We start from the raw sequence: 12,848 nt of genomic DNA, 5'->3' as shown, positions 1-12,848 counted from the left end.
GTTGGCTCGTAGACGGTGCTCGTTTCTCGTCTCGTCGCGTCGGCGTGAAATTAACAAGCGGCCGTCCGATTGCGCACTTTACCGCCAGCGTTGCGCATTTTTAAACGGCCGTCGCTCGTTAGAATAAATTGTCGCTTGTAAAAAGAACGACTCGAGGAATCTTACCGACCGATGCAAAATATTCGCAACGTCTGAATCGCGATCAAACGATCTACGCTCATCGTCTCTCAAATGCTTTCAGCGGCGCTGCGTTGACCGTTCGTGCCATCGCGAACGCGGCTAGACGATGCGGGAGAGAGACGCGCGAACCTCAAAATTCAACCTTCGACCCTGGACGATGGACCTTTAGCAAAATCAAGATCGTTACCTCGTCGATGAGAGATGGTGGTAGTCGATTGGCAGGCTTCGTTCGCGCTCTGGTGCAGAGCCGAGTCCGAATACGTTCTCCTCCAGGTGGTGTCCGGCGTGGGTGGAGACAGATAGGAGACGCCGCTGTACGGCGAGGTATCGTGCCTTTTCTCCATCGGACGCGCCCGCATCGGCCCTACCCCCATGTTTTTGCTCCTGTCGTTGTTACGGTAGACCATGTTCTGCTGCATCTCTTCCAGGTTGCTCAGCGCCGTCTGCAATCAACCGTCGCGCCCGATTAATCCCGAGCACTTGTTTTCGCTTTACCGAGTAGCGGCGCACTCGATTATTTCTACTATCCCCGACGACGACGACGACGACGCGACATCGCGCGTACCACGATTCGGAGCTCGGAAGAATCGGTCTGTAGTTTATCGATGACCAAATAAATCCGCTCGGCCGTCGAAGATCGACGACGTGTCGCCGCGCGGAGGGAGGAAGGGGTGCGCCACGCGGCGCGTTTAAATAGAGTTTGTCGCGTCGGTGAACAAAGTTGGTAATCCGCGTGGGATAATCAAGACGTATTCAAGAGCCGGGGGGCCAAATCGTGCCGGGGCAGAATGAAATCAAAGTAAATTACATTCCATGTCCCAAACGCTCGAGAGTTCGTTCGCCGCCACGGAGGATTCACCCTTCGAGACCCACCGCTCTCCTCCGGTCGGATCCCAGCGAAACAATTCGCTTCTATCTACGCTCTGGCCGGCACCCCGACGTTCCGACGCCTCGACGCCCCGACGATCGGTCGTCCCAACGCCCCCTCCCCCACACCGTCGACTCGCGCGAAGTGGACGGGAAGACAAGGGAGACAAAGGGAGGTGAATCGTCTAGAATTTCCTCGTTTCGCGAATCTCCCCCCATAGAACGTACGATTCGTTTTACGAACGGTCGAGCACCGACGGCTGCCTATTCCCGACGAATTCCGACGAATCTCGACCCAGGCTGCGCGAGAAGCCGATCGGAATCGGAGGAAAATTCTTAAATAGTCCGCGGGTGGGAATACCCGTTCCCGTTGTCTGCTCCGCCGACAATCAGCTGCGAAATCGGCGAGTCTGTGAGCGCGGATCGACCGGCGAGGCGCGCCAAGACAAGTCAATTCTTCACCGTGTTTCAGCCAACGGGATTCCAGCATGCTCTAGCGACGCGTAAAGCAAGCGGTATTCGTTGCGTGGCGCGGCGCGATCTTGTTCGCGTGATAAGGAGGATATTTTCCTTACATTTTATGCCAGCATCGAGCCAATCCCACCAATTTGCTCGACGGTTGCACCGCGGAGGCGAGCGACGTACGCATCGGGCGAACGCTACCTGACCGTATTTATCATCAAAGTTTCGAACTCGAGAACGAACGAACCAACGGACGTCGAAGCAAAGAAGCCATCGGAGTACCGTGCACCGTAATTCAGAGGTATCATTTGCGAATAAACACCGCGTAATCCTGTCAGGGATATGGAGGATGAATATTGTTGCAATTCAAATTGCTGGGAAGACTTCCTGTCGCTTGATTGGTAGCGTGCATAAACTTCGCCGGAATCAACGTCGTAAAACCTGTTTGCCAACGAGTCACATCCTCGAACACGTATATCCCGCTTTTCGAACGCTTCGCTGTATCTCCTTTGTACTTTAGATTGCGCGCCGCCGTCCAAAACCAACCGAGAGCTAGAATCTAGAAGACCGTTCGACGGTCAGCGACCGTCGAATTCGACGACGCGACCGTTCGATCTAATAAAATGTTGCAGTCTAATTTTTACGGATTCCGTATCGTATGCGAATCGATCGGCGATTCGAAAATTGCGAGATCGTGGATCGATCGACGATGCGGAAGACGCGCGAAACGTCTGCGAAATAATTTCGGGCTTCCTTGCGGGGCCGGGCTTCGAGATCGCGTATAATGCCAGACTCGACCACGGTGACGCTCGTTCTCCGCAATTGTATTAGATAACGTCGGATCGGACACTGGTTTGTTGGGCTCAGCTTGGCTCGCTCGCGGATCTCCCGTACCGGTTTAACTAATTTTCGGTCGTCGCGAGAGCAGCGAGAGGTGAGTTTCATTCGAGTACGAAAGGCGAGAGAGTGGCTGGCTGCGCAATCGATGACGATACTATAATTAAAGTATCCTTCGACGTTTCGACGCTCGGGAACAAGGCGCGCGGAAGAGTGTAACATAACAAATAAATCTTTATTCGTCCGGAAACCTTCCATTTATATTAAGTAAATATCTGAATAGGAAAGAAAGACATCTTTATTAATTTATTTCTTCATACTTACCAAATAGAAGCAAACGAAATCCTATATCGACGTACCACAATAAACTTTAAATATAACTTAAACTCTATATCAGGATAAATAATAATAAATACGAATAAAATAAAAAGCACAAATTATAAAAAATAAAACTTGAAGGGAATTAAAACTTAACGCTAATTTTCTAAATAAAAAGTGTTCTGGACGTTCGCTCAAGTGTGAATGGTGATTGATTTTGATTAAATCAACAGCTTTTGAAAAAAGATATACAGTTTTATATATTTACTTAAACATCCGACATTTCATATGCACCAACCTAATATATAATAACTCGGAGCATTTTATACACATTATGGAATTAAATTTTGTGACTTGTGCAACAGTTAACAGGTCTCGACAATTTTTTGAATACGAGTGAATTTGATAAAAATTATTTTGAAACATGGCGTAATAATTTTTAGCGGTCGGTTAAAAATTATCGGTTTTTAGAGTCGCCACTCAACCTTCGAAGGGTTAAATTATGTAAATATTTTTATTTTTGAGGTTGGCAGACATTTAGGAAGTAGTATTATATTCAATACAGATCAATATGTGAATGTTCAGTTTTTGGTCAAATGGTACACCTTGCGTTAATCCGGACCACTGTGCGTCGTCACGAGCACCGCTTCCGATAGAGCCGCTGCTCGCACGCGGACATTTATTCGCGACTCGTGGGTTCAACTTTGACCCGCAGCAGCCAGCCCGATTCCATCAGGGACGACTCCTGCACCAGCGTTCCTGCACCGTTCTCGTTTGCGTCCAGAGCGAGCGAATAAGCGGAGCAAGCGAACGAAAAAAAGGGAGACTCGCAAGTCTGATAAAACTTTGATATCGTTCGATTAAACGTGTTCGCTTGTCGGCGTCGCGTACGCCGTTTCGCAGAGAATGGTCGATTCGACCGTACACCCGTCGACGTTACCGTCGGCGTTACCGAATCGTCGAGGCCCGATCGAATTCGATGAGCTCGTGATACACCGTACCGCGATGATAATCGTGACCTCTAGGAACGCGAGAAGCAACACAACGCTGCTTTCCGACAGAGTTGCTAAATAACAACCGAAAAAAGTGCATCTAGCAGCGCTCTGGATTAAAAATTGGATCGCTGCGCTGCGTATACACCGGAAGCCCGGTGTCGCGCGCTCGCGCGATCCAATCGAATATGCGCGAGTCATCGGCCGATGGGTTTCGTTCGCCGCAGATAAACGGTCGGCGGCGGCGGCGGCGACGGCGACGGCGACGGCGACGGCGACGGAGAGGGAAGTGGAACTTTGCGATCCGTTGTCGGTGAAAATCGTTGGCCGCGCCGTTGCGCGATTTTCGAACGCGAGGCAATCCAAGACGCCGCGAGACGAAACGAGGGGACGAGACGCGGCAAGAACTACACAGCCGTCGCGTTTATTAATTATAACACCGAACATCGCCGCGCGGCGCAAGGTTCAAGGAAAACTGCATTCCCCGCGCCGCGCGATCCTACTATTTGTAAACGACACACACGGACGAGCAGAGACGAACGTGCGCGAGCGCGTTGGCGAATCGACTTCTCTTCGAGACACCGGATTTGTCGGACGCTTGAAATACCACTACCTTTCGACGGCGTCTGCGGAATAGTTTGGCTGATCGAACGGGAACGAAAACTCCGATTCGTAGACGCCGATGGGCCGTTGATCTCTCGCGAGCTCCGAGACGCGACTCGATGCGAACGTTTTCATTCCATCGCATCGTATTGGCGCCAAATTCGTTCGCGATATCGTCGAGTATCGTATCGTTTCTCGGACGAGTACGCGAATCCGATTAGTTTATTACGCGGTCGATGAAACGAGGAATAACGTTATTTCAGGAAAGAACAGCGTTGGCATCCGTGATTTCGCGTTTCGAACAAAGACCAATCCGACCAGACAATAATAATCTCCGTCTCGGTCTCGGTCTCGGTCTCGGTCCCGGTCCCGGTCCCGGTCCGGTGTAACAGATGGATGCGACGGCGGCATTTCGCTTCGCAATTTGCACGCGAGCCTCGCATAACGAGCCAAGTGAAAATCTCACGAGACGGTGCTGCATCTTTGTGTAAATAAAGCGGCCGTAAACTCGATTGACGAGATTTGGCAACGAGTTGTCAAATCCGCGACGAGCCAACTCGTTTCCAGCCAACAGCAACCAGATAGCCGAATTCGAGAGACGAGGGCCGACAGCCAAGAGATGCGACGGGGAATCGAAGAAAAATTAGACGATCGCGCGACACAATTATGCGATTATATTCGACTTTCGGCAGTAGAGACGTCGAAATTGAAAAATTAAATCGCGATCGCGTCAATATCCCCGCCGCCCTTTTATACCAGTTAGGCGAATCTTCATTCACCACTGATCTTCGCAGCTCAGAATTTCTTGAATTTTTCCGAGAAAAGCAGACACAGGAAGAAACGACGTCGAATCCGCGTACCAACGACACTCGGTACAATCTGCGAACGATTCTGGTATCGAATATAAACGTTGCCCGCGGGTGGAACGGTGTGCTGGATTCGTTGCAAACGCTTCGAACGCAATCTATTCGTGCTAACCAAGACCTCGCTGGAACATTCGTTTCTTTCAAATTGAAATGAAATTCAACTTTCGTTGGACGAGAGAAATCGGCAGCGAAAGATGTTGAGCGAAACGCGCGGTCTCCGATTTTCTGCACTAGACTGGAGGAGTCGCTCTCTCATCCTTCATACGGAAGGCAAACAAAGATCTCGTCGCGACGATCGGGCTTGCCCGTACCTTTCCAATTTTAGCGTCGCGAGAATTGTATGGCATAACGATATATTTTTAGTCGGTACACAGAGCGGTGCGTACGCGCGGCTTTGAGTATAGTTGGCTGTCCCGACCACACTGTAAACACATGGGTCGGGAAGCCGAAAGCTAAGACCCGGGCGCCGATTCCATCGCAACACGTGCTCCAACAGCATGTCACTGCCTCTGTCTCTGCGTCTTCTCAAGAGAAGAACGCCTCGCTTTCGCGACGTCTAGTCGACACGTTCTAGCCGATTAAACTGTATTTCAACTTTGGGACGACTCTGCGGTGAAAACGAAAGAACATCGAACGTCGAGACGACGAGAGGCGTTTGGCGAACGGTTTGCGGCCGACGTTTGCGCGTCGAATGCTCGGCGCGCGACCAAACGCAGAAAAAAACGTGCAACAATTTTCGCGCCACCGCATCGCATCGTCGCGCGCCCGTGCAACAATAAGTCTAAACGAACGAATCGAGTTAGTCCGCGGAGACAAGTTGATAAGCCAGTCGGCCGGTACGAACTGGTATGAACCGTGGGTTAAATCTTCTCATCCGTTGCTCGCAATTAACGCGAGTATGGTAGTCGCGCGATCGCGATAGAAATCGCCCCAAGTTATGGTTTCGTTGCGCAGGAATCGTCGCGACTCCTTTTCGTCTCGACCAACAAAAATTTGTTCCTTTTACCGAGAAGCTGTTCCTTCCAATTGGAAATTTGTCGTCTATCTAGAAATTCGTCCAGTCGATGCCACAGTTTCTACCGTAATCTCAACGAGTACCACCAGGCTTCGTATCGCAAAAGACGCAATCCCTTTCCTTTCCTTTCCCTTCCTTTCCTCTCCTACCCTCGATCCATCCGCTCCATTCGCGTTTCGCATCGTCGTTCGAAATAAATTGAGTTGGAGACAACGCGCGTGTGGGTCGGTTCGCGGTCACTAGCAAAGATCGGGTGCCGTTTTCATAATTTCGCGACCGCTGAAAACGAATCGTGGATGAGCAAAGAATTCTTGATCGAGATTCGATCGCGTCGATCGCTCTCTGGCTCGGCTCGAGCCGACTTCTCGAAAGCGGGAAAATGCCCCGTCGCGGTCGCGGCGCCGGTTATGTCGTTCGCTAACCAACGTCTACAAAATATTGATTCGAGTAGCAGCAAAGCGTGCATCGATCCGCGAAAAAAGAAACCGGGCAAATCGAAAGTACATACTCGCGTTCCCCGGTCCGTCTATCATCGCTGCTCCTGTTCGCAAGGTGGGGGAGCGAAGGGCCGAACTCGCGAATTCGCTATTTTTTTCGAATTCGTCTCAACAACGTGGTCGACGTTGCGGTATCGCGATTTCTCGATACGCGAGACCCCGTACGATCGAATCCGCGACTCCGCGAATAGCTCGCGTTTCAATTTAGACCGCGCTCGACGGAAATAAACTCGGCCATCCGGTTCGTCGTACAGTCATTTTTTCGAAGCCGCGCGACGAGGGACGAGTGGCGAGAGACGAGTTGCGAGAGACGAGAGACGAGAGACGAGAGACGAGAGACGAGAGACGAGAGACGAGAGAAAGGGAGCGGACAAGAGAGCGACTGGCACGCGGCATTTCCCGTGGGAGAGACGGCCGCGAAAGAGTCGGCCTTCGATCGTCGACGACGAAATTTCGAGACTGCTTTCGGTCGCTGCGCGCCATGTGTCGTTTAAACGCGATTCACACGACTATTACCTAATATCTGTTGAATTATACGGTAAACAAGCAGCGCTTCTCCCACGGTTCGGTTCACGGACGACACCTCGCGGATTACCACGTGGGAAATTGCCGACTCTGACAAGATCCGCAGCCGATCGCGACCGACGGCGCAAACCACGACGAACGAAAACAGCCTACGTCTCTGTGTCGTCCTTCCATCGAAACGACCGAAAAGAATACGATAAATTGATTTTCTGCTCTAACTGAGGGCCGAATAAAAGGCTGGCAAAAAAAGGAAACCGAAACCCAAAGTTCGAGGGACGAGCGCGACACAACAAACGTCTTCGGACAGAGTTATTTAGGCGACGCGACGTCTCGTTTTTTCAGGCTACGATTACAAACAAAATTTGTTGCATCGAACACACACCGTTCTTTCACGTCGCGTGGGTGTCGTCGGGATTCCCGCCCGCGTCGCGATAATCTGCAAATTGTTTAGCGTTTGGCGACGATTGGAGCGGATCCAACCGACTAATTTACGATACGCGTGCTCGCCGCGCCGCGCCGCGCCGCGTCGGGATCGTTACAACGGGTGGAGAATATTACGTTCGCGAAAAAGATCCCGAAATTCGCGAATAATGCGGCTTATTTTTGCCGAAAGTTGCGTTTCCTCCCAAATACTTGGACGAATCTAACTTCGATGAAAGAAACGACGAACCGTCCGTTGCGAACGACCAACGAAAACTGAAACGAAAACGAAAACGAAAAGGAGAAGGAAAAGAAAAGAAAAGAAAAGAAAAGAAAAAGAGAATCGAGTTTGCGATCCACGGCCGCCGGAAGCTTGTCTGCCATGAATCGGTCGACGGGTGAGCAGACGACGCTCAAGCGCTCGCGAACCAAAATTCAACGGTAATTATCGACGTAACTTAATTATCGATAATACAGCGATGCATTTACGTTCCAATTAGGAAAAGGGAGCGCGACGGGACAAAGCTAGGAGAGGGCGGGACGAGACGCAGCGCGTACGAGTCTGCGGGGGCCCCTGCTCCCATCAGGATCCGACGCGACGGTAGGCGATGGTAGGCGATGGTAGGCGACGGTAGGCGACGGTAGGAGAGACGAGTCGAGGCGAAGCGACGCGCGCTACGCACGACCGCAGACAAGATTACGTAGTAAATTATCAAGGGACGCGGTAAATGCGTTCTCCGACAATGCCGTCGTGAAACGTTCCATGCGTGTCGCGACGTTGACGACGCGCTTCTCCGGAGTAGAGCAGAACGGAGAACGCGTCGCAATCTCAGCCGTTCACGGTCACAATTATCCCGCAACATTCGTTCGTATGCGAACGCGATGCGCTCGTCATCGCGAAAAATGTCTCGAAATCGAAACGATTCGGTCGATCGCACTATAACCTTAGTCTCTGCCGCGTTCTTCCAATCTTCTTAAAGCATTCGTGGCTTCTTCTCTTTGAAATCATGCACGCGGTTCTTCGATACCGTTCTAGTTGAGGAACGCGACGCGTCAAGCACGGATCGATCCGATTCTTCCTACGCGATCATCCCAAGACAACGCGATTCATTTTCTTTGAATCCAAAGTTGCCGTCGGACGCGTATGATTGAACGAACGAACACTCGGCGATTGTTTTTCCATGGCGACCGGTGGTCGAGCAACGAAAGACTGTCGCGCGCGCGGGCGCGCGCAACGAGAAAACACAGACTCGTCGAAAGTCGACGAGCGTTTCGAAACTATCATTGGGATCCATTATCAGCGAGTTCGCGATTCACGGCCCGATACAGGTTTCACGAGAGATTACTGTCTGGGAAGGTCTCGCCGGATCGGTGTAATCCTATCGCTATTTGCATACGGTAATATGCAAAATGTGTATCGGCAGCAACTCGGGCAGTGACGATGCAAGAATAACCCGGCCGACGACTTTTTTGCACCGCACGCATACTTCGAGGACGCGATCGGGCAAATGCTCGCGCGCGCCGTCGGACGAACGCAACGAGTCGCTCGGGTGTCTCGCTTCGAACGATCGCGTACGCCATATCGCGTCGAGCTTGCGAAATAGAACAGAGCTCCGAAACGATTCTCTGTCGCGCTGTTGGCTATGGAATGGAAAGGTCCGGCGCGACGTCGGTGCGCTCGGTGCTCGGTGCTCGGTGCTCGGTGCTCGGTGTTCGCCACCTGCGAGAACCGAGAACGTCGTTTCGACCAGAAACGAGTCTAATTAACCAACATTCCGATTAGTTCGATCCAAGAATGGAATGAACCGTTCACGCGTTATCGACGGCGAGAGCAAACACGGTGGACACGCGATAATAAGCGAATGCCGTGTTTTAAGAAAGTAAAATTGCGGAAATTAGTAAAAGGTCGGTCGCGCATCGCGAACGAGAAGAGGTTGCTGAAAATCGGAGGAATCCTACTACGCGGCCGACCCGGACCTTTCCGAGATTCTTGCGACGATCGCCAACGGATTGCCAAATTTTGATGCCATCTTGTACCATCTCTGTAGGTTCATTCGCCGCAACGCTCTTCGCGATCGAAATCGAATAGCAACGTTCGAAATTCGTGCGCAATAATCTACGATCGAGTAGGACGAAACTTGTTCGTCGCGCTTCATTTGGTCGAATTCGACGGACAACGCATCGCGGGCCCATCGTAATATCTCGAGAATAAAAGCCGCGCTGCTTGCTCAGCAACGAGTCGATCCGCGGATGAGAGCGATTCTTTGAAAGTTAATGTACCGGCTGGTGCAACCTCCGCGTGGTCTTCTCCCGACCCTCGACCCTAGACTCTCGACCCTCGACCCTCGATCCTCGATCCTCGATCCTCGATCCTCGATCCTCGATCCTCGATCCTCGAGCCTCGAGCCTCGACTATCGAGGCGTTGAGACGATGCGCGAGACGCAAAAAGCGGACTCGTCGCGTCGGTAGTCGCGACGCGCGATGCAACATCTGGTTGCGCCCAGTCAACGTCGACCGAGGAAAGCGACAGAAATTGCTGGAGGTCCGGTTTTCGGTGTCGGACTCTCGCTTATTGATACAATCGTAATTTGCGGAGGAAGAAAATCGTTGTTCGATCGGCACTTTGGTGACGCGTACACTGCGTGGCGTGGCGCGACATTCGACGAGCTTTAAAACGAGCACAATATTCTACATATGTATATGTATATGTACGTTGTCCGACCATCGCGCGTCCGCATCTACTGCAATCGATACTCTGCAACCTCGGCAAGACCAAGAGGAGAACGCTATGATTTTCATTCCGAGTCGGTAGGGCCACCACCCACCACATTTCCATCGACTCGAGCCAATTTCTCGAGAAGTATGAATAAACGAAACAACTGGACGGTCGCCGTCCAGCGTGTAATGTATAACGTACCGTATTTTGCTCGGCTTGCCCGTTGACAAATCATTCGAACGAAACTCGAGAAACGATGGCCGTTTGTTGATCTAGAAAGAGACGATTTTTTTCCATATACATAGGTACATAGTTTGCAGCAACAACCGCATCACGGGCTCGCTAAAGACGACAAGCGTCGTGTTCGTGTCTGGAATCTCGTTTCTCGACTCTCGACTATCACCTATCGACGACCATCGACTCCCGTAAAACATCCAACGAAAACGGAATAAAAACGAAAGGAAACGAATAGGGTAGCCCTAGTCGGCCGTTGAATTTGGTCTGTCGTTTCGCGGCTCGAAGTTTTACATAGTTCCGCTTATCATCCCTAACGACGCGTCCAAAAGAGAACGTTTCCTGAATCGAGCCGACAGAGAAGACAAACGAACGAACAAAGTCGGGCACCGTATTGAAAATCGAAAACCGAAAACCGAAAACCGAAAACCGAAATCCAGATTGCCGGCACGTGGCGCTCGCTCGTCTGGAATTCTTAGCTCGCGCCAAGCCGCCGCAGTTCGACCATTTGAATACAATGACGCGCCGAGGCACGCGCGCCAACGAACGAGCTTCCGCTCCGCTCTCGAAAGGATTTTCCGTTTCCGTTCGAACCCAAGGTCGAACACTGTCCCAATTAAGAGACCATGGGTCCGATTCCGCGAATCCGATTCGAGTTTCCTTCGCGATCGGTTCTACCGTTTGGGTTTCGGCCGACGACACCGTACCACCGTAACCTCTTCGATCGATCTTTCGCGTTGCTTGGTCGGTATCCGAGCAAACATCTTTCGCCGGGTATTCGAAACTTACTTTAGTCCTAACTCTTTTTCGAAACGGTAATCTTTTATTTTTCTTCGCTGTCGTATCACGTCGAGAGCGTTAAAAATGTCCAGCGATATACATAGTTCGCGTACGAAAATCACGGCTCTCCGAGTCCGTTTGATCTAGCTCGAACACGCGCGAACCCGAGAGAAGAGAATCGCGCGCAAATATCGTGATTGAACGGAACTTTTATCAACGTTCGTCTCGTGACGTGTTCCGTCGTATCGAATTTGTTATTCGGCCGATTAAACGTTCCCGAAATCGGCAGCGTCCCGTGTCGAAAGTCGAGAGAACACGTTTGAGAACAGGTCGCTAGGCGAAGAACAGGATGGCGAAGCGTACGCGGGCAAACAACTTTACCTGCGAACTCTGTCCGATCGCGAAACTCGGAACTACTGTAGCGGCAATGCCGATTGAAATTGCCGGGACGTGCGACGGTTCTGAAAACGATCGCTTCCTGTCTTCTGCCTCCGCCGTGGCGAGCTCTCCCTAATTACGCATCGACCTTTTCTATTTGAATTACAAGCAGCCGTCGCCGTTACGCGCGCATCCTCGGAATCGATCGCTCCGTCGATCGAGACCAAGATGCTCCTCCGGCGAATGCTTTCACCCGAGCGAGCGACCGACCGACCGGCCGACCGGCCGAAAGGGGTCGGTTATCGGTTCGACGACAAGTAATATCGCTTTTTTCTCGACAAACGCGAGACGCGTCGAGCTTCTCGATTAGGTCCGAGGAGAGGTTCTTCTGTATGGTTTCTTTCGGCCTACGAATGAAAATGAGTCGACCGACAGAACGGCGGTTAGATCGGAAGCGGAATTCGAACGTGAATATTTCGCTCGCCAGGTCTCGCTATTGCTTAAATCGTAAACCATAAATCGTTACCAGTTGACACTTGGATTACTCAAATTTGTTCACTGTGCGAAATCGTTTTCGTTGCGGATGCATAGATTGTATTTTTCAATGAAACGCGTCTTCGTAGCGACGTCGGTCGAGCATCGAACCTACGAACGCGCCTTAATTAACGCCGAGGCTAATCGAAGGTGAGCGAAACTGCTCTTAGCATCGAGTGACGCGCGACGCGGATTCGACGCAACTTGTCCACGAACCTGACATTGAGAAAGCTCTCAATGAAATGGTCGATAGTCGCGAGCCGCGGCAAGACCGAGCAACGTTCGCCTCGTCCTCGGCCTCTCGGATATCTAGCGATTCGAGATGGTTGGAAGGTGATCGTCCAAAGTCGAAAAGTCTCCAAGACACGAAAGGTGGCGTTTCTCTCTTCGAACTGAACGCCGCCAATTTTCACCGCGACTCGTTCGTCGTTAACTCGACACTGTCTCCACCGAGGCGCAATTAGGAATCCCTCTCGACCGCCCTATTCGCTTTCTCTGTTTCTCCCCGCGAAATGTATACCAATCGTGCAAGTTTACCGGTTCACCGGTTCGCACGAAATTCGATAGGAGCGCGTTTTTAAACCGTTCGCTCTCGTCAAAACGGAGGAAAGAGTGAGCAGAAA

The 12,848-nt window shown here is 51.4% G+C and overlaps 1 protein-coding gene across 5 annotated transcripts in view; it reads right to left on the bottom strand.

Moving 5' to 3' along the window:
* Crtc (CREB-regulated transcription coactivator) overlaps positions 1 to 12,848 on the bottom strand; it is a 54,415-nt gene that overhangs the window by 14,752 nt on the left and 26,815 nt on the right. For all 5 annotated transcript variants that reach the window (XM_078192358.1, XM_078192356.1, XM_078192357.1 and 2 more), the window contains one exon: positions 368 to 623. In XM_078192358.1, coding sequence (XP_078048484.1) covers positions 368 to 623 — 256 coding nt within the window. The remainder of the gene's footprint in view (positions 1 to 367; positions 624 to 12,848) is intronic.

This window comes from Augochlora pura, chromosome 10 (genome assembly GCF_028453695.1).
Source record: "Augochlora pura isolate Apur16 chromosome 10, APUR_v2.2.1, whole genome shotgun sequence".
NCBI lineage: Eukaryota > Metazoa > Arthropoda > Insecta > Hymenoptera > Halictidae > Augochlora > Augochlora pura.
Note: the sequence above shows the minus strand (reverse complement) of the source record. Positions and strands in the feature narration are given on the sequence as shown.